The 18,881-nt window shown below is 65.7% G+C and overlaps 1 protein-coding gene across 2 annotated transcripts; it reads right to left on the bottom strand.

Annotated features, from left to right (window-relative positions):
* Positions 1-30: 30 nt before the first annotated feature.
* BCAN (brevican) lies at positions 31-17,675 on the bottom strand. 2 transcript variants are annotated; one of them, XM_075176067.1, is made up of 15 exons: positions 17,458-17,675; positions 11,529-11,621; positions 11,010-11,402; positions 10,075-10,249; positions 9,851-9,978; positions 8,509-8,802; positions 6,718-6,975; positions 5,865-5,972; positions 5,151-5,612; positions 2,992-3,099; positions 2,635-2,793; positions 1,563-1,645; positions 1,058-1,202; positions 684-866; positions 31-601 (listed from the first exon to the last, which is right to left on the bottom strand). In XM_075176067.1, the coding sequence occupies exons 2-15, from the start codon at positions 11,611-11,613 to the stop codon at positions 576-578; spliced, it is 2,607 nt and encodes an 868-aa protein (XP_075032168.1). In that variant the 5' UTR covers positions 11,614-11,621; positions 17,458-17,675; the 3' UTR covers positions 31-575. The 2 variants fall into 2 exon arrangements, with proteins under 2 accessions (XP_075032168.1, XP_075032167.1); XM_075176066.1 differs by having other exon boundaries at positions 5,784-5,972; positions 17,458-17,665.
* Between the last annotated feature and the right edge of the window lie 1,206 nt (positions 17,676-18,881).

Below are 18,881 nucleotides of genomic sequence, written 5' to 3'. Positions count from 1 at the left end.
GGGGCTGCCCCAAATGACCAGGCCACCGCTCCGCACCATCCATTTACTGGTTTTAATACCCACAGAAGCACAGAGCGGGGTGTTGGGGTGACGTGTACCCACCCCAAGCCTGCAGCAGCGGCTTCTGCTTTTCCCGGGAAGTGCGAAAGCCCCCCTGCACCCCGGGATGGGTGCTGAGCTGCAGCACAGCGTGGATGTCCCCGTGTCACCCCCCCACCAGGGTGTCACAGGACGAGGACCCTTGGGCCAGAGGTGGGAGAAAGCGGCTGGAGGTGACGCTGGCACGTCAACGCCATCACCTGCCCACGGTCCCCCCCCCTGCCCTTGATTTTCGACTGTTGTGACTCCAGGAACAAAACACCCCTTGTGCTACATTTTGGGTCGCTGTCGGTTCCTTTCGAGGGGATCTTTAGTTATGAGGGTTTCTTTGTACAGGTATCAAACAAACAAGGAGGCAGACGCCCAACAGCGAGGTTTCGTGCCACGCCAGGGTCCGCGCTGGCATCCCGGTGCCGTCCCCATCCACGCCGGCTCCAGGGCCCGGGGAGGTGCTGGCTTCTGCCCTGGGGACTCGTTCAGTCATCGGGGGGCTGAGCCAGGCCTGGGCGGGGGGGACACAAGAAGCCCCAGGTGAAGGGACAGCCCCAAAGGCTGGGGGGAGCTGGGGGGAGCCCCGCGCTCACCGGGGCGGCAGACCAGCTGAGGCGGCTCCCACGTCCCGTCCTCCCGGCACCGGATGATGGGTGAGCGGCGCTGGATGAAGCCGCGGCAGCACTGGTACCGCGCGATGGAGCCGATCTCGTAGCGCTGCTTTGGTCTGCCGAAGGCGCGGGCGTTGCTGATGGCGGGGGGTGGCCCGCACTGCACTGCGGGGGGGGGGGGGGCAAGGGGTCATTGCACCCAGCCATGGATGGGCACCCCCAAACGGGAGCAAAACGCCTCCCGATAAACCCCAAACAAGCCAAGGGGATGGTGAAGAACCCCCACTTTGGGATCGCAGAGGGGTGCAGCCCCCCAGCGCGGGGCGGGGATGCAGAGAGGGGGGGTCATGGCTTACCCAGCCCCATTTTGCAGGTGTAGGAGAGGTGGTAGTTGCAGGGCACGTCGCTCCACTGGCCCCCGTCGTGCCACACGATGACCACGCAGTTCTCCCCGGAGAGGAAGTAGCTGTCGGGCTGCCCCGGGTGCCAGTTCTCGTAGAGCTGGGGGGACAGGCGGGACGGGGTGCACCGGGCACCCCAACGCACCCTTTAAAGGGGGGGGCCGCACCAGCGTGCACCCATCTGCAGCCTCCCGGCCGTGACACCCCCATTGGGAATGAGGTCCCATCTCCATGCACTTTGGGACCCCAAATCCTGGGGTCTGGCTCACCCATGGCACCCCCGAGGATGCTCAGCCCAGCCGAGGCAAGCGGCTCTTGGGTTGGGGGGGTTCAAAGCCTGGTCCCAGGGTCGGACCCATCCCACGGCCACGTTCCCAAGCGATGGAGAAGGATGACGAGGTGCCTGGGGACGTTCTTCTCATGGGGGGGGGGGCACACAAGGGCTGGCAGCCCGACTTACCAAGGGGCTCCCGTCGGACCACTGGAAATCCCCCTCGATGGTCCGGTCGTTCAAACCGATCCACTGGTACTCCCTGTACTGGTCTGGGGGGGCAGGGGGGTGTTAGGGAGAGGGGGAGCACAGCCAAGCCCCCCCCCCCCGTCAGGAGGGGGTCAAGGGAGCTGGAGGCTGAATTTGGGGAGATTTGGGGTCTGGGGGTGAGTGCGGGGAGGTGGGGGTGTCCCCAGCCCTGCAGCGGGGTGGGTGAGTGGGGGTGCTGGGAGGTTTGGGGACAAGGGGAGCCCCGAAGGGACTGGCCGGGAGAGGGCGGCAGAGCCCCGTGTCCCCAGGGTCCTGCCTGTTCTTGCCTGTCTCTGCCTGTCCCTGCCTGTTCTTGCCACTCCCTGCCTGTCCCCGCCTGTTCTTGCCAGTCCCTGCCTGGCCCTGCAGGTCCCTGCCTGCCCTTTTCTGGTCCGGCCGGTCCCTGCCTGTCCCTGCCTGTCCTTGCCTGTCCCTGCAGCTCCCTGCCAGGTCTCTCCCTGCCCTTTCCTCCTTCACCCTCGCGTCCCTCCAGGCCTCTTCGTTCTCTGCCCCGTCCCCGCCGCTGTTGTCCCCTCCCGCTGCCTTCCCTCCCTCTCCCTCCACGTCTGCTTTCCGGCAGGTTATTGCTTTGCCTTCCAATTTATTTGCACGTGTCCGACCCTCTGCCCCTCTGTCCACCCCTCACGCCTTTACCCGGCTGCTCGCATGTCTTTCCGTGTATCTGTCCGTCTTCTCTCATGTCAACCTATCCACCCGTCCGTCCGTCCACCCTCCATCAGCCCAGCGATCCTGCTGTCTCTCGCGCTTCCCCTACCTCTCGCTAGCCAAGAGGCCGGTGAACATCTAACGGCGCTGGCCAATCCATCGTGTCGGCTATTCCCTTTCCTCTTCATTTTCTTTGACTTCCCTAGACTGCCTCTGCCTCCCCCTTGCCTGCTTTTTGGCTTAAGGTTTAAAACTTGAAGCCCAGCGCTGAGGGATGCTGAGGGTCCCATGGGCAGAGGTCCGGCGGGCGGGGGGATGCAGTGGGGTCCGGGGCGGCACCACGTACCGTTGATGAAGTCCTGCTCTTCGGGGGTCAGGATGGTGGCCAGGTGCCCCCCGTAATGCCTACACTGGGTCTCCGCATCCTCCCAGCTCCTCCGGGTAGAGAAGTGCTTGTAGCAGGCGCCCTGGAAGCTGTCCCAGCCGGGGCTGCACTTCTCCAGCGCTGAGCCGTGGCGGGGGGGCAAGGAGGGAGAGAGGAGAGGGTCAGGGTGATAAAGCCCAGCTCACCAGCAAGCAAAAAAAAACCCCCAAAAACCCGATTTCCCCACATTTATGTCTCCTGGGCCACTGGTTCAGCAGCGGGCAGCGGGTGCTCGGCGGGGGCCAGCCGGCGGGGCCGCGGGGGTCCCGGGGGACTCACGTCTTTCACAGCTGCTGCCTCCGTAGCCGGGCAGGCACAGGCAGGCGAGGCGGGCGCCGTCCTCCGTGCAGGTCCCTCCGTTCAGGCAGGGGTTGGGGACGCAGCCACCTGCAAGGCACACGCAGCCTTCCTCACCGGGGGAGCTCAGAGGTGGAGAGGACCTCGTTAATGCCCAGCATCGTTAAAACCTCATCTCTGCAGTGAGCATCCTACAGCAATCAGATGCCTGAGCTGGCCACTGCGGGCACCAAGTCTGGGGCAGGGGAAGGACTCGGGCACACGGTGACGTGCCCAGAGCCATCCCGTCTGCCCACGCTGCCCTCGGTTCATGGGAAGCTCCCAGCTGAGCCGTCCCAGCCGAGAACTGGCCGGGCTTGGGGCTTTGGCCTCCCCCCAGGGCGCGGGGACGTGAGCTGGACGCTCTCATCCTCCGCATCAGTGGGCTCGCTGCCGTGCCAGCCCCTGGCCCGCTCCCGCCGCCCGGGGACGGCTCCTGCTGCGCTTTGGGATGGGACGCGCAAAGGATGAAACCTTCGGCAAGTCCCAACCACACGTCCTCAGCCTGGCGGCAAGGTGAGCCTCACGCCTGTCCCCCTGTTGTCACCTTCAGCCTGGCTGGGGCTGATAACTCAGCCGGCGCTGTCCCCGACCCGCATGTCCCCACCAGCCCGTTACGGTCATTAAGGCGCCTGGAGCACATCGTGTGCTCCCAGCCCCGGCGCAAGAACATGATTAAGGGCTGCCGCCAGCGCCGGCGGAGCGGAGACTGAAAGTCCTTGACACCCTCCAGCCTAACGATGCCCATTTAATGGTCCTTGGCTCGGTGCAGCCGTGCCGAGGACGATGCCGTCCCCAGGCACCATCACCTCCCCGCAAGGTGCCGGCGGCTCGCTCGGGACATCCAGCTGATCCCCAGCAGACCGAGGCACGGAGCAGGATGAGCTATTTAGGGCTCTAACGCCTCACGGCCGGCTCTTTCTGAGCATCTCTCCTTGCCACGAGGTCTGGCCACCCGCCGCGGAGCATCCTCCGTGCCACGGAACCGGGCTGGGCGCTGCCGGACCAGGGGAGCGGGGACCCCGCATGGTCCCCTCCGCTGCAGCCGCCCTTGCAGGGAGCCAGGAGGGCAGACGGGGCAGGGACTTGGCTGCTGTAAGCGGCATCGGAGCCGGGAGCATCCCGGTGTGGGGGCCGGAGGGTGGGTCTGGGTGGGTGACACCCACCCGCAGCAGTTCACGCACCCACTGCTTGCCCGTCTCAGCTCCCATGTGGGGGAAGCAAGGCTGGGGGGGGTGCTGTGCTCCCTGGGGGGACTGCAGCAATTTCAGGGTGCTTTGCCATTGAGGTGGGGTGCTCTCAGCGGGGCCCTGCACCCCACGACCCATTGGGGTCCCCTGTGGCTCCAGGGCTCGCGCCATGCAGCTTCCAGCCCTCGTCCCTCCACCCGGGGGGGGGGCCGCAGGGAGGGTGCGAAGCAGCCGTACCCCACTCCCCCACCTCGCAGGGGGTCCCGTTCACCCCCTTCCCCGGGGACTCGCGGGTGCGGGGGGCCGGGGGATTAGTTCGTCAGTGGGAGAGGCGCGCGGGCGGTGAGCGAGGCAGCAGGCGCGAGGACGAAGGGAAGAGCTCGCCGAGATGCTTGTTCTAGAAAGCTTTTAATTCCCTTTATTAGTATCAGTGTTAGTCAGAGTAGGGTTTGGGGCCTTCTTTTGATATATTTTTTTTTTCTTTTTTTCATGGAAACAGTCATTAAAACACTTCACAGAAGTAGAAGAGATTTAAGTGCATGCAGAGCTCAGACCAATTTGTTTGACAAATATGTGCTTCTCCGGACCTGTAACCTTCCCTTACCCAGCTGAGGAGGCGAGAGAGAGAGGAGAGACAGACGGACGGACGGACAGAGGGAAGCACAGCGTGAAGGAAAGGTGTTGGCTTTCTCTAGTGCCAGAGAGCAGCCAGGAGGGCTGCCCCGAGGGCGAGGGTGGCGCGGCGGGGACCCCCGGCCGAGCGGGCGCCCGCCCCGACGCTGGCCCGCTCGGTGGGGAGGGCGGGCAGGGGGGCAGCCGTGCTGGGGGCCGGGTCCCCCAATGGGGTCCCCACCGGGGCCACCCCGGAGCTGCCGGTACGGGGAGAGGTGAGGCCATCCCTGAGGGTCCCACCTGGTTCTCCGGGAACGGCTGCAAGGAAACCCTCCACAGTTGCAACGGAGGGAGCGGGTTGCTCTTCCTCCTCCTCCTCCTCCTCCTCCTCTTCCTCCTCTTCCGAAGGTGCAGCAGGTATCCCGCGGTCAGTGCCCGGGGGTCGCGGCACAGCCTCCTCGCCTTCTGTGGCCGGCGCGCTGCTGCTGCCGGGCACCTCCGTGTGCCACGGCGTGACCGCCGTCGCCTCCGCCGCGGGGACGGTGCTCCCGTCCCCCGGGGCCACGGGCGAGGGGAGCCACAGGGCCCCCGACTGCTCCTCTCCCTCCTCCTGCGGCTGCGAGGGCGCGGGGGGCAGCGGGGACACCCCGGGGCTTTCGACCACATCTCCCGAGAGCTCGGCGTCTTCAGCGGCAGGGACGGGGGTCCTCGCCCCGCCGGACTCGTGGCCGCCTGGGGGGGTCCCACCAGGCTCTCGGCTATCTGTCGAGGTGGCAGAAGCGGCACTGGTCGGCGATGTCACCCGGTGCCCAGGTGCCCCAGGGCTGGCAGTGTGGGCTGGCCGCCCCACGGCATCCCGCGGGCGGTCGGGGCGGCGTGTGGGGGCGGCGGGGCTGGGTGGCCGGGGAAACCCCTCGGGAGGCTCCGTGTCACCTGCCGCAGCCCCCGCCGGGGACGGGGCGCCGGTGGGTCCCTCTGCGCCCGCCCGCGGGGCCATGGAGAGCGTCTGCGCACCAGCGGCTCCATCCGGCTCCATGGGCTGGCTGGGGTCTCGCCCTCCGCCCGGGCTCTCCGCCGATGTCCTGCCAGGGTCCCTGCCCGGCGCCGCTCCCTGCTCCTCCTCTGCAAAGGGCAAGGCAGAAAGGCGGTGAGACGCCGGCACCGGGGAGCCAGCCAGACCGCGGGGCCGCGGGCAACCGGCATCGCCCCGCCGATGCTGCAGATCCTGCCCGCGGCAGGCAGAGCTGAAGGGGCGACGCCGGCACGAAGATGCACAGGGAGACGGAAACGGCCCCGAGCCCGTGTGACGTTGTCCCCTCTGAACCGGCACGGCAGACTGAGCTCTGGCTCGGCCACTGCCAGGCTTCCCTGTAGCAGGGGCCACGCTCAGCCCCTCACCGCTGCGCCTGGCCTCCTCTCCCTCCGGCCGCCAGCACCCTTCTCCGGTTCTTTGCGCTGCTAAACCGCGGGCCAGCACCGACCCTGCACGCTGGACCCGAGGCAGGGACAGACGGATGTCCCCGCGCCGGTGCACAACCCTACCCCAAGACACCGGTGCCCTGGCCATGGGTGCTCCCTCCGCGGGAGGGATGGGGACGGCTGGGGTGACCCAGGCACCCACGGGTGCCTCCGACCTCTCCTTGCAATCCCGGTGCCTCCTGCGGTTCCTTTCTACACCCCAGCGCTGGTGTAGACCTACCCGTACGGGACGGCTCGCGCCCGGCCGCTGTGCACTGCCCCACTGTCCCTGTCACCCCATCCTCCTCCTCGAGGGACGGGCTCCCCGGTTTTCCACCACAGCTACGCGGGACGCCTGCCTCGGGGACGGCCGGGGCCGTGGGGAAAGGGGTGGCAGAGGTCGGGTGACCTGAGGACACGGAGGTATCTAGCGGGGGGTGCCGGGTCCCTGGCCCCGGTGCGTCTTCGGGGGACGGGCTCGGCTTTTCCAGCTCAGCGTCCTTAAAGAAAGGGACGGCGTATATAGCCCCTCGCGACTCAATCTCCACTTGCGCTTTGGGCAGCTGCAGCTCCTCCAGCTTTTCTGCCACTGTAACAATCTCCTGGAGGCCCTCGGGCTCTCTGGCTCGGTATTTTCCTGCCGCCTCAGGGAAAGAGTTTGTCCCTTCTGTGGGCAGAAAGAAAGTGGGATATTACTGCCCCATCCAGAGATGCCCTCGCCCCGGCGCGGGGCTGGAGCCCTGGGGACAGCCTGGCACCCCGATGGGGACCCAGCTCTCCTCGACCTCCCCTTTCCCCTCTGCACAGGGTCAGCGTGGGGCAGGATCAGGCCCTCCCCAGGCGCTGCCGGAGCCGGCAGAACCCACAGCCCCGGCGGGAGCGGTGAGGTTTGGCAGCGTACGGTGGGGCCGGATCCCGAGCCCTGTTTCCTCGAGGCGATGCTGATTTACACCACCTGCGCTGGCCCCGGAGCCGTGCTCCAGCCCGGCTCCCCCCGCAGCCGCCCCGCCAAGGCTCGTGGCTTCGGCAGGCGTCCAGGCAGCGCCGAATTTTACACTCGCAGCATTTTCTGCTCGTCCCTGCCCTTCCCGACAGCGGCTCTCCCCCTTTCTCCTCCTCCCCCTCCAGCGAACCCTAAACCTCAATGCACGCCGGCACCCCCACCCAGGGGGGGGGTCCTTGCCCCCATCCCCACCCCGGGGAGCGCAGACATGGGGAGTTAGTGGGTTACGGGGGTCGCGGATTCATGGAACGGGTCCATCCTGCCTAACCCACGGGTTTCCCTGCTGAGAGATGGGGAAACTGAGGCACAGAGATGCACGGCATCCGGTTGATCCGGGGCAGACCGTCCCCGTCCCGCGAGCCCCCGTGGCCCCGAGGGGATGCACAGAGATGTGGGACCGGGAAGGAGGAGAGAGGGGCTGCTCTTCCTCCCTCCGTGCCTGTTATCCCTGCCAGCCTCCGTCCTTGCTCACCCCCTCCTGGCTTTTCGCCCACGTCCGCCGGCGCAGGCCCCCCCCGGCAGCGCAGGCAGCTCCGCACCGCTGCCCGCGGGTCTCGTTTCCTATTCACCGCTGCGAGATATTGCCCAAATCCAGCCTTGCAGGCAGCGCCCAGCAGCCCGCAGGGACCCGCCAGTGCCCCCCCGGCCAGCAGCCGCTGGGGGAGGAACCATCCCAGAGCCGTGCCCACGCAGCTCACGCAGACCGATGGTGCCACGCAGGACATCCCTGTTCTGTCGCGATATAGTGGCGTGCAGTACTGAGGACGCGCAGGGCATCCCTACTCTGTCGCGATAGATCAGCATGCACTATTGAGACCATGCAGAGCACCCCTCCTCTATCATGATGTATCGGCATGCACTATCAGGACCATGCAGGTTGCCCCTCCCCTATCACGATATATTGGCATGCAATACGGAGACCATGCAAGGCATCCCTGTCCTACCACGGTAGTTTGACGCGCAACGCTTGAGATCGTACAAAACACCCCTGCTCTATCGCGATATCACGGCACGCGGCACGCAGGGAACCCCGCAGGACATCCCAGCTCCGCTGCACCCAGCGCTCGGTGCATGGGTGAGCTGGAGCTGACACCCAGCACCCATCGGGCACCCGCACCCGTGCCCGGAGGCTTCCCAAAACCTCACGCTGGTCCCTACCCGGGAGCACCCGCGGGCCGAGGGGGTGCCCCTCTTTACCTCGAAAACAGTACGCATCGTATCTGCTCTGGGCATCGGGGAATCCCGTCTGGTTGCGGAAGAGGAAGATGGTTTTGACGCCCGGCAGAGCCCCGCCGCAGCGTTCCCGGGGGGTGACGATGGGGTAGCGGACGCTGCCGTCAGCCAGCCAGCCGGGGCTGCAGGCGTCCAGCCCCGTGCTCCAAGCCGCGTAGAGCTGCCCCGTGCTCGCCAGCTCCGCGCCCAGCGCCCGGCAGCGCGCCGCAGCCTCCTCCAGCGTGAATTTGTCTGGGGCCGTCTCCAAAAAGATCTCCCCTGCGAAGAGAGGAAGGAGACGGGTGTCAGAGCCGGGGAGGGGGGCATGGGCTCCGGGAGCCCCCTCGCCTCCTCCGCTCTCTGCACGACCCCAGGAGCTGGCTTGGAGATGGGGACCTCCAGCGTGGTCCTCGCGAGGAGGAGCAGCGGGGGCTGGAGGGCCCTGCCTGCTTCCCTGCCTGCTTCCCTGCCTGCTTCCCTGCCTGCCTCTGGTCTTCCTGCACATGCACATGACAACACGGCTGGAGCTCTTGCGCCACGCGGGATACCCGCCCTCGCAAACGGAGCGAAGACTTTAAAACGTCCGTGAAAGGGATTGCAGAGGAGCAAGTCTGCGCCCTGCACAGCACGATCCACGTACGGGACGTTTCTAAGGGGACCTGCAAGCCCAGCAGCCGCTGTGGTGGGGCTTCACGCTGAGAAGGGCTGGAGACCGCTGCCCTAAGGCACGCCGCGTGCCAGCCCCCACGACCGCACCGGTCTCCCCGTCCCAGCGCATCGTGCCCCCGCACACCAGCGACCTGCACCGCATCCCTGCCACCTGCCTGGCATCACCCCAACCAACCCCACAGCAGCCGCAGCCGCCGGCGGGGAGCCCCATCGGGGCCCAAAGGAGGGACCGGCCACCCCCCACGCACACCCAGCCGGGCGGGATATGTCCAAGCCGCAGGACAAGCAGCACCCCAGCGCATGCAAAGCACGGCATGAGCTTGCCCAAACCCCAAAAGATCACGCAGCGCTGTACCCACGGCATGCTGCCAACCCGGGGCAGATCACCCTCGGCATCCTCCAGCCCTGAGGCCAAGGAGACGGGCACCGGCCGCTGCGAGAGAGCCCCCGCACCCCGCAAAACCAAACCAGAACCGCTTCGGGAAGCAGCACAGCAAGTCCCCGCGCTTGCGTGCATCCAAGTGCCCAAAGCTTTGCAGAGCTCGGAGGTCTTGGAGCCAGCGCCTGCCGTTCAGGGCTTACAACGGGTTATGGGGGCGAGTTAGCGCGGCCGCAAAAGCGAGGGAGGGCAGGACGGGGCTGGCGGCACCGCAGGCACCTGGGAGGTCCTCGGCGTAGCAGTACACGTCGTACATGTCCTCCGGGTCCACCACCCCGTAGTTCCTCACCCCGGGGAAGCCGTTCATGTCTCCGTAACAAGCCTCGCGGGGCGTGTGGATGGGGTACCTGGGGCGGGAGAGCACAAGGGAGGGCTGGCGACTCGCAAGGGGGGGGTGAAGGGAGAGGCGACGGGCACGATAGCCGGGCGACGGTGGTGCCCACCTGACGGTCTGGTCGGCGATCCAGCCGGCATCGCACTGCTCGTAGCCGCCGAGGTAGGCAGCGTACAGCTGCTCGGGGGTGGCGATGTGGGCACCGATCCTGGCGCAAGCTTCCCGCGCCTCGGCGAAGGTGTAGGCGTAGCGCATGGAGCCCTCCCGGTAGTGAAACACCACCCCTGCGGGGGGGACACGGGCATGGGCAAGGGGCTTCACTGCAGTCCCCACATGCATTGGTGCATCTGCACCCAGGTACACCTTTGCAGCAGCCCCCCCACCCATATGGGTGCATCTGCACCCAGGTGCCCTTTTGCAGCAGCCCCCCACCCACACGGGTGCATCTGCACCCGGGTGCCCCTTTGCAGCAGCCCCCCACCCATATGGGTGTATTTGCACCCGGGTGCCCTTTTGCAGCAGCCCCCCCACCCATACGAGTGCATCTGCACCTGGGTGCCCCTTTGCAGCAGCCCCCCACCCATACAGGTGCATCTGCACCCGGGTGCCCCTTTGCAGCAGCCCCCCACCCATATGGGTGTATCTGCACCCAGGTGCCCTTTTGCAGCAGCCCCCCACCCACACGGGTGCATCTGCACCCGGGTGCCCCTTTGCAGCAGCCCCCCACCCACACGGGTGCATCTGCACCTGGGTGCCCCTTTGCAGCAGCCCCCCACCCATATGGGTGCATTTGCACCTGGGTGCCCCTTTGCAGCAGCCCCCCACCCATACGGGTGCATCTGCACCCGGGTGCCCCTTTGCAGCAGCCCCCCACCCATATGGGTGCATTTGCACCTGGGTGCCCCTTTGCAGCAGCCCCCCACCCATACGGGTGCATCTGCACCCAGGTGCAGGAGGGGTTTGCTGAGCCAGGAGAAGACACCCGGGCAGGGTGGACCTCTGCCCCCGCTACCCCGAATCCCACCGCTCCCCACCTTGAGGTACCTTTGACTTTGATATCGAGGATGTCGTGGCCGTCCTCGATGCCGTGCTGCACGTCGCAGCGGTAGATCCCCGAGTCGTTGGGCCGCAGCTCGGTGAGCAGCAGGGAGGCGTTGGTGTAGCGCTGGTGGAAGATGGGCAGGGAGGCGCGGAGGCGATAGTCCTCACTCACCTTCACCCTGTCCCCCCGGGCTACCAAGATCTCCACCTCCCTGCCCTCAGAGATGAAGGTCCACTTGACCCGGGGGGTTCCCAGGACTGCCCGGCGGCCGGCCACGCCGGCGGTGGGCTGGGGGCCGAGGTAGGTGATGAGGCAGGGGATGGTGATGTCGCCCGCCAGCACGGCGTCCAGGGCTGGGTGACGTGGGATGGAGACCTGCAGAGCCTTGAGGTCCTCTGGGTGCGAGAAGAGAGGAGCCATGAGCGGGACCGGCATGGGGTGACCCCCCCCCCGCAGACCCCCGCTGCAGGGCACCGACGGGGCAGCGAGCGGCGCAGATGCGGCCGATGATGCCGAGTTACCTGCGCCATCTCCGGGTCCAAACACCTCCGGGACCACCGTGGGGGCGAACACCCAGAGCAGCAGCAGCGGGAGGGCTGAGGCCATCCTCTGCCCTGCAAGGGGGGAGGAAAAAACCACCAGCTGTGCTTAAAATGCAAAGAAGCATCAAAAATGCACGAGGGCGAGAGGTCGGGGAGAGACCCCCCAGCCCGCGTGTGTGGAGATGGGGGGATGCATGCGGCGTCGGGGCGGAGAGGGAGAGGCCAGCACCGGCACGGCCACGGGGGTAACCTGGACCCTCGGATGGTGGAGAGGAGAGGGAAGAGAAGGAAATATTCCCTGGTGAACAGGAGGGAGCATAAGCAACTGGGACCATTGGCTGGGCGCCACTGGGTCCCATCCAGCCCCACCAGCCTTCCCAGGGAGCCGGGTCCTCTGGGGACAGCAAAACCCAGCCTGGCCCCGACGGCGTGGAAAGTCTGAGCCCAAATCCTGGCCCCGGCGGGCAGGGAGGCGATGCCAGAGCTGGGGCTGCAGGCGCCGCAGTGAAAAACCTCAGAAGGGTATTTTAAAAACTGGCGTTCAGCAGGAAAAAGGCAGCGAGCCCCGGCTGGGGAGGCGAGCGCGCAAGCGGGGCGTGCAGGCGTGCGCTTGTGCTCCTTGCACGCGTGTCACAGCGTGCACACCTGCGGGGTGCGCACACGCGTGTGCGTGCGCTCGTGCACGCGTGCGCTGCTGGGGGGGGGGTTGGGGGGGGGGGGGTGCGTTGTGCGGAGGGGGTTGAGGTCAGCGAGCTGCCGGGGACGGCCGAGGGCACACAAAGCGTGGGGCGGAGGGGGAGGGAAGGAGCAGGAGGGCTTCTCTTTGCCATTCAGCTCACGCCGGAGGTTCCCCGCGCGCAGGCTGGGAAAACCGGGGCCGACCAAAGCGGCCATTATGTCCCAGGCCTCTCTCAAGGCTGCCTGGCACAAAGGGCTCTCCCCGGCGGGCTGGGGACCGGCGCTGAAAGGAGAGCCCAGTGGCTAGCACTGCCATCGCTGGCCCCCGGCTCTCCCCGGGGAGCAGCACGGGGGACCGCTGGGGACGCCGGGCACGTCGCAGAGGGGCTCCGGCTGCCCACGGCTTCTTGCAGCCATCCGGAGAGGAGGTTGGGGATGCAGGGAGATGTCCCTGCGCGGTGCCGGGGAGCACAGCCCCGATACCCCCTCACCCCTCTGCAGAGGCTCCTCGGGGGGCTGGGGGGTCTCCCCAGCCCCCCGTACCGGGGGGATGCACCGCGTCTTCCCTGGGTCGGGAGCACAGTGACCCTGAGACTCAGAGCAGCTTTGTAGTTTATGAGCTCTTTGTGCTGCATTGATGTCGGCAGTCGCAGAAGCAGGTTTGGCACCTCCGTGGCACTGGCTGGGCCAGGTCTCTGCCTGCCAGGGCCAGCCTGACGGGCGGCTGTCCCTGCGAACAGCGCTCCCTGAGTTACCTGTGGGACCAATGGACCAAGGAGAGGGTGTGGATACAGCCCCCAGCACCTCACGCCACACACGCACAGCCCCTGGCACCACGCGCCATGAAGGTACAGTCCGAAGCACCACATACCATGGACATACAGCCCCTGGCACCACATACCATGGACGTACAGCCCCTGGCACCACATGCCATGGACGTACAGCCCCTGGCACCACATGCCATGGATGTACAGCCCCTGGCACCACATACCATGGACGTACAGCCCCTGGCACCACATACCATGGACGTACAGCCCCTGGCACCACACACAATGGATGTGTGGCACCGCACACCATGCTCCATGGGCATACAGCCCATAGCACCATGCATGTACAGCCCCTGGCACCATGCACCATGCATGTACAGCCCTTAGCACCATGCACCATGCACGTACAGCCCCTAGCACCATGCACCATGCATGTACAGCCCTTAGCACCATGCACCATGCATGTACAGCCCCTAGCACCATGCACCATGCATGTACAGCCCTTAGCACCATGCACCATGCATGTACAGCCCTTAGCACCATGCACCATGCATGTACAGCCCCTAGCACCATGCACCATGCATGTACAGCCCTTAGCACCATGCACCATGCATGTACAGCCACTAGCACCAAGCACCATGGACGTACAGCCCATAGCACCATGCACCATGCATATACAGCCCCTAGCACCATGCACCATGCATGTACAGCCCCTAGCACCATGCACCATGGGCATACAGCCCATAGCACCATGCACCATGCGTGTACAGCCCCTGGCACCATGCACCATGGACGTACAGCCCCTAGCACCATGCACCATGGGCATACAGCCCATAGCACCATGCACCATGCGTGTACAGCCCCTGGCACCATGCACCATGGGCATACAGCCCCTAGCAGCAAGCACCATGCATGTACAGCCCCTGGCACCAAGCACCATGGACGTACAGCCCCTAGCACCATGCACCATGGGCATAGAGCCCATAGCACCGTGCACCATGCGTGTACAGCCCCTGGCACCATGCACCATGGGCATACAGCCCCTAGCAGCAAGCACCATGCGTGTACAGCCCCTGGCACCATGCACCATGGACGTACAGCCCCTGGCACCAAGCACCATGGACGTTGACCATCATGTGCAGATCACGAACCAGTGGGGGCTCGGCATGGGCAGCGAAGCCCGATCACCCAGGACCTGGCCTGTGGTGCCAGCGCCAAGCCGGGGGTTTTCTCTGCCCCGGCTGGATCATTTGAATTCAGCCCCACAGCTCTGGAGCGAGAGACAAAACCCTCCTGCTCGGCGGCCGTGGCCGGGCTCCAGCGCGGGGGCTGGCTGCCGTCCCCCCCGGGCGGCCAAGCGAGGAAGGCTTTTGTCGTGAGCACCTTTTCTTCCCGTTCCCAAGGCGCCGCGGTGGCGTGAGCGGCGGCCGGCAGCAGCCATGAAGCCCCGGGGAGGACATTCAAGTGATGATAAAACTCTGCAGGAACGGGGCAAGCTGGGGTGAGCGGGTGTCTGCTCCCCTCCCGTGCCCGTCCCTGGCTGGGACCAGGGTGCCGGCACCGGGAATGGGATGCGGAGAGGGTTAAAGCTAGCTTCACCCTGCCCATGGGTGATGCCCTGAGATCCTGGAGTCCCGTGATGGCAAAAGACTCTCGGATGTCAGTTTGGGGTTTGGGGTTGGATTTTTGGGGTTTGGTTTTTTTTTTCCTATTTGCCACAAATGGAAAATTTTTCAGCCCACACGTCGGGAGGGAAAAGCTGGGAACAGGATTAGGGAAAGGCGGCCAAAAAGCTCGGAGAGGAGGGGATGGCGGTGCCTCGTGGGGCTCGATCGTCTCCGAGACCTCGGAGCTCAGGAGCTGCCAGGGACGGACCGAGACGCAGGCACGCACACAGGCAGCGGAGCCGGCTAACCTCCATTTCCGTGGGAAACCAGGTGGAAAATGGAGCTGAAGTCTATTTTGGGACGGGAGCAATCTTTCTTTCTTTCTCCCTTGAGCTCGGCCCCGCTTTCAGAGGGCGGCTCCTTGAACACGGGGTCGGAGCGATTTGGGGCTGAACCACCTGGTCCAGGGTGAAAGGCAGGAGATGCTGCGAGGGGACGGCCGAGGGCCAGATCCCTTCCCTGATCTCCAAAGAGGGGCTTTCTCCTCCACGGCCCCCTTGTCCCCTCCACGTGACGGTTACTCATCCCGGCTCACAAGGTGCCCTGCCAGCCCGCAGCGAGCCGGGGGGAGGGCAGGCAGCGGAGCAGTGGCTTTCCAGGGATGCTCAGCTGCAGAATGAGTCAGCAGCCACCGGCAGACTCTGGCCCCGCTCCAGGCACAAGCGGGCAGCCCCATCCCCGCCGGCTTCGGACACCCCGTTGCCAGCCGGACGCACCGACGTCCCCATCCACCCATCCCGGTCACGCACGTGGCTGCCTCCGTATCGGTTCCCCCCCACCCTTGCTGCAAACTGGCTCTGCGTCCAGGATCCATCCCCATCCCTGGATGTGCATGGGAGTGCAACCATGCTCGGGGGGGGGTCAGTGTCGGGGGACATGCCGGCTCCCCTGGGAGGGGGCTGGGGCGGGAGGGTCGCATTCTGCACGGGGGGATGCAGCGGGAAGCGCCCGGCAGCCTCTTGGCAGCAGCCGCTGGCAGAGCTTAAAAGGCCGGAAGCAGGTGGGGAGAACGGGGGGTCCCTCCGGCTGCCAGAGCCCCCCGGCCCCCCCTAACCCAGCAGGGAGAAAGGGGCTCCTTGTTGCAGGGCTGGGGTGTGGGGATGTGCCCCCCCCCCCCGCAGCAGGGGGTCTGGGGGAGCCCAGGGAGGGTCCCTGGGGAGATACAGCCCCGCACGGAGGGGTGGGGGTGGGAGCAGACCCCGTAGGAACCCCCACGCTTGGGTGGGGGTGTCACACACACACGTGAAGGTTTGCACACCCAGCCCCTCCTTTCCCGGCTGTGGGGCTCCGGTGGGGAAACTGAGGCACGAGATGGGGCAGCAGAAGTGTGGGATGGAGGATGGGGGGGGGGTGTCCTAGATTTCGGCACTAAGCCGGGGCTCCCCGGCCCCTCTGCACGCTCACCAGCGGACTCGCAGCTCCTTGCTCCCAGCATAAGATCACGGCTCCCCGAGGAAGGACCCGGGCTCCCAGTTTCCCCAGTCTAAACCCATCCCTTGACAAGCAGCCCTAAAGCATCCCCGCCACCCTCACACTGCCATGCACCCACCCTGCAGCTGGAAAAGGCTCCGGGCTGGGGCAGAGGGATTTTTTTCCCATCCCTCCAGCAGCCGAAAGGAAGAGCAACAGGTTCTGGGTTGGATTGAGACGGGAGAAGTCAGCGTGATGGGAAAAAAAGGCGATTTCGGCCAAAAGCGATCCCGGAGGGGATGCTCAAGGGCAGCCCCTTCATCCCGGGGACGAAATGCTCCGGCTGCAGGAGGGGAAGGGGTTTGCAGCAAATTACCCCAGCCCAGGGCACCCCACGGGGGTGCTCGGCCAGGGAAAAACCATGAAAATCCCGCAAAATGTTTCTGTTTTCCCCCAGTTCCTCCTGTTCCCCCGCACTGGGACATGGGCAGAGCCAGGGGACGGAGCTGAGAGAGCCGGAGGAGGACGGGGAGTCCGGCGGTGCCCAAAACCCCCTCTGGGATGGGGCAGCTTTGCCCCTGAAAACCTCCCCATGGAGAGCAGCCGGGCAGGAGAGGGGGGAGCCGGACCCCTGGGTCTCTCTGCAAGCCCCTGCCCAGCTCTGTGCCTCAGTTTCCCTTTCCACTGCTACCCTGACTGCAACCTCCTTGGGACAAGGGCCCATCCAGAGGCTCTGCAGGACAGACGGGGAGGGGTCCCCCGTGCTGGGACACCCCAGACCCATGCTGGAGCCCCGGCCCCTCCAACAGCTCTCCCAAAACGAGGGTCCTGTGGGAGCAGCTGCTGAAACAGCCCCAAAAAACCCCCGTATCCCCAACACCTTCGAGCCCGAGGGCCGGCCGGGCAGCGGGACGGGCTGGGCTCCGGGCTGTGGCAGCCGGGCAGCACCAAAGTCCTTTTTCCATCCAACTTAGCAAGAACTCCCCCCCTTCAGAGGTTGCTGCAGAGCCAGCGCCGGTACGAGCTGAGCCATTAAAAAAACAAAAAAAAACAAAAAAAACTTGCAGCGCGACGCTGTCCTCCCGGGGGGGTCGGTGACAAGGACAAACCTCCCCAAAGCGGGACCGTGGGGACCACCAGCTTCGAGCATCCTCCGCTGTAGGGCAGGAGGGTGCCCTGTCCCCCCCGTGCCTGCATCCCGGGGGGAAAAGCACGGGGAAAGCTCTCGGCATCCCCACGCCGGATCAGCTCTCCTCTTACTTTCCGCCGGCGCGGAGGTGAAATGAGATATTGAAATTAATAGCGCAGTACGGCAGCGGGCGGCTGCCCGGCCGGACCACGCATCGCCCCGTGTCGGCCGAGCCCAACGCGTTCCCCACATCCCACCTTGCTCGATGCGCGGCGGCAGCCCCGCGACGGCCCTTCTTCACGACGGGGGGAACGGCAGCGCTGGGGGGGGGTCCCCTTCCCCAGGGCCGCGGTGCGGGGCTGAGCTGCGGCTTCTCCGGGGCAGCGCAGGCAGCGATCGGCAGCAGGTTGGCAGGACGGCTGGGAATGAGCTCCACCAGGCATAAGTGCAGGCACCGAGAAAAGAGGAGTCCTCTGTGTGTGTCCGTGTCCTCGGCTCTTTTTTTTTTTTTTTTTTTTTGCCTTCCCCTTTCCCTCCTCCTTTTATATTTATTCCTTCCCCTAATTAAGAAGAAAAAAAAAAAAAAAAATTATTACCGTGTTGGCAGGCGCTTCGTCCCTCCCCTTCCCTCCCTCCTGGCAGCTGGCAAACCCAGCACGAGATGCCGAGCGTGGGGAGAGGAGGATGCTCGACCCGGGCACGTTATTTAACCCGATGCAGCAGAAGTGGAGGAGCAGCCGGCGCTGGCTCCCCCAGACCCAGCCGGAGAAGGGGGTCCCCCCGCCACAGCCCCCCACCACAGCACGGGAATGCCCTTTGGACGGTTATTTCTAATATTTGACAGCTTCTGTTGGACGGGGAGGGGGCTACGGGTGGGGGTCCCGGTAGCCAGCGGAGGCTTTGTCATGCAAAACTCCCTTTGCAGTGGATCCCCACGGGGGAGGAGGCACCGTTGGGGGGCTGGAGGGACCCAGGGGCTTCACCAGCCCCAAAAGGGTGGTGGGAGCAACCAGACCCGACCTCCCGGCACAGCACTCACAGCCGAGCTTGGTCCCACAGAGAGCACGTGCCGTGCCTCAGTTTACCCACCTGCATCCGTGTCACGGGGACCCAGGATAATTAAGGCATCTTTAGGTTTGATGGCTTGCAGATTGCTCCTGGAGGGATGTGTTGGGACCTGAGTGCCCTGGGCACCCAGGGGGGGTCCGGGGTGCAGCTGGGGACCCTCATTTGCAGACCCAAGCCCCTCGGGAGAAGGGCAGCACCTACAAGCCGGCATCGGGGCTTTTTTTAACCAGATCTCGCTCAAACTTTCCCTGGCGTGGAGCATCCTCTGCCTGGGGGGGGCCGGCGCGGAGCCTGCCAGATAATTGCTCGGGTGAGTTTGCAGAAAGCCGCAGCTCCTGAGCAGAATTAATCATTCGTCGCCCTGGGAAATAATTACGGGCAGCAGAGACGGTCTCGTTAGCGGTGCAGTCCGGCGGGTGATGCACGCCGCAACGCTCTGCCCTCCAGGCAGCCCCATCGCGGTGCGGGGCCGGGATGGACGCTGGGGAAGACACTGGGATGGACGCCGGGATGGGCAGGGGTGAAACCCCCCGGGCTGCCCCAGCCTCTGCCCCCACCCCCATACCGCACCCGTGAGGTCACATCCTGCACCCAGCACTTCTGCGGCAAAAGG

This window comes from Calonectris borealis, chromosome 29, assembly GCF_964195595.1.
Source record: "Calonectris borealis chromosome 29, bCalBor7.hap1.2, whole genome shotgun sequence".
Taxonomy (NCBI): Eukaryota; Metazoa; Chordata; class Aves; order Procellariiformes; family Procellariidae; genus Calonectris; species Calonectris borealis.
Note: the sequence above shows the minus strand (reverse complement) of the source record. Positions and strands in the feature narration are given on the sequence as shown.

Coding starts and splice junctions, on each gene's coding strand:
- BCAN (XM_075176066.1), bottom strand. CDS start 11,613: ATGGCCTCAGCCCTCCCGCTGCTGCTGCTCTGGGTGTTCGCCCCCACG. Junction 11,403..11,528: donor TGGACCCGGAGATGGCGCAG/GTAACTCGGCAT, acceptor TCTCGCACCCAG/AGGACCTCAAGGCTCTGCAG. Junction 5,613..5,783: donor CCCGGCGGGGGCTGCGGCAG/GTGACACGGAGC, acceptor CCACCTCGACAG/ATAGCCGAGAGCCTGGTGGG.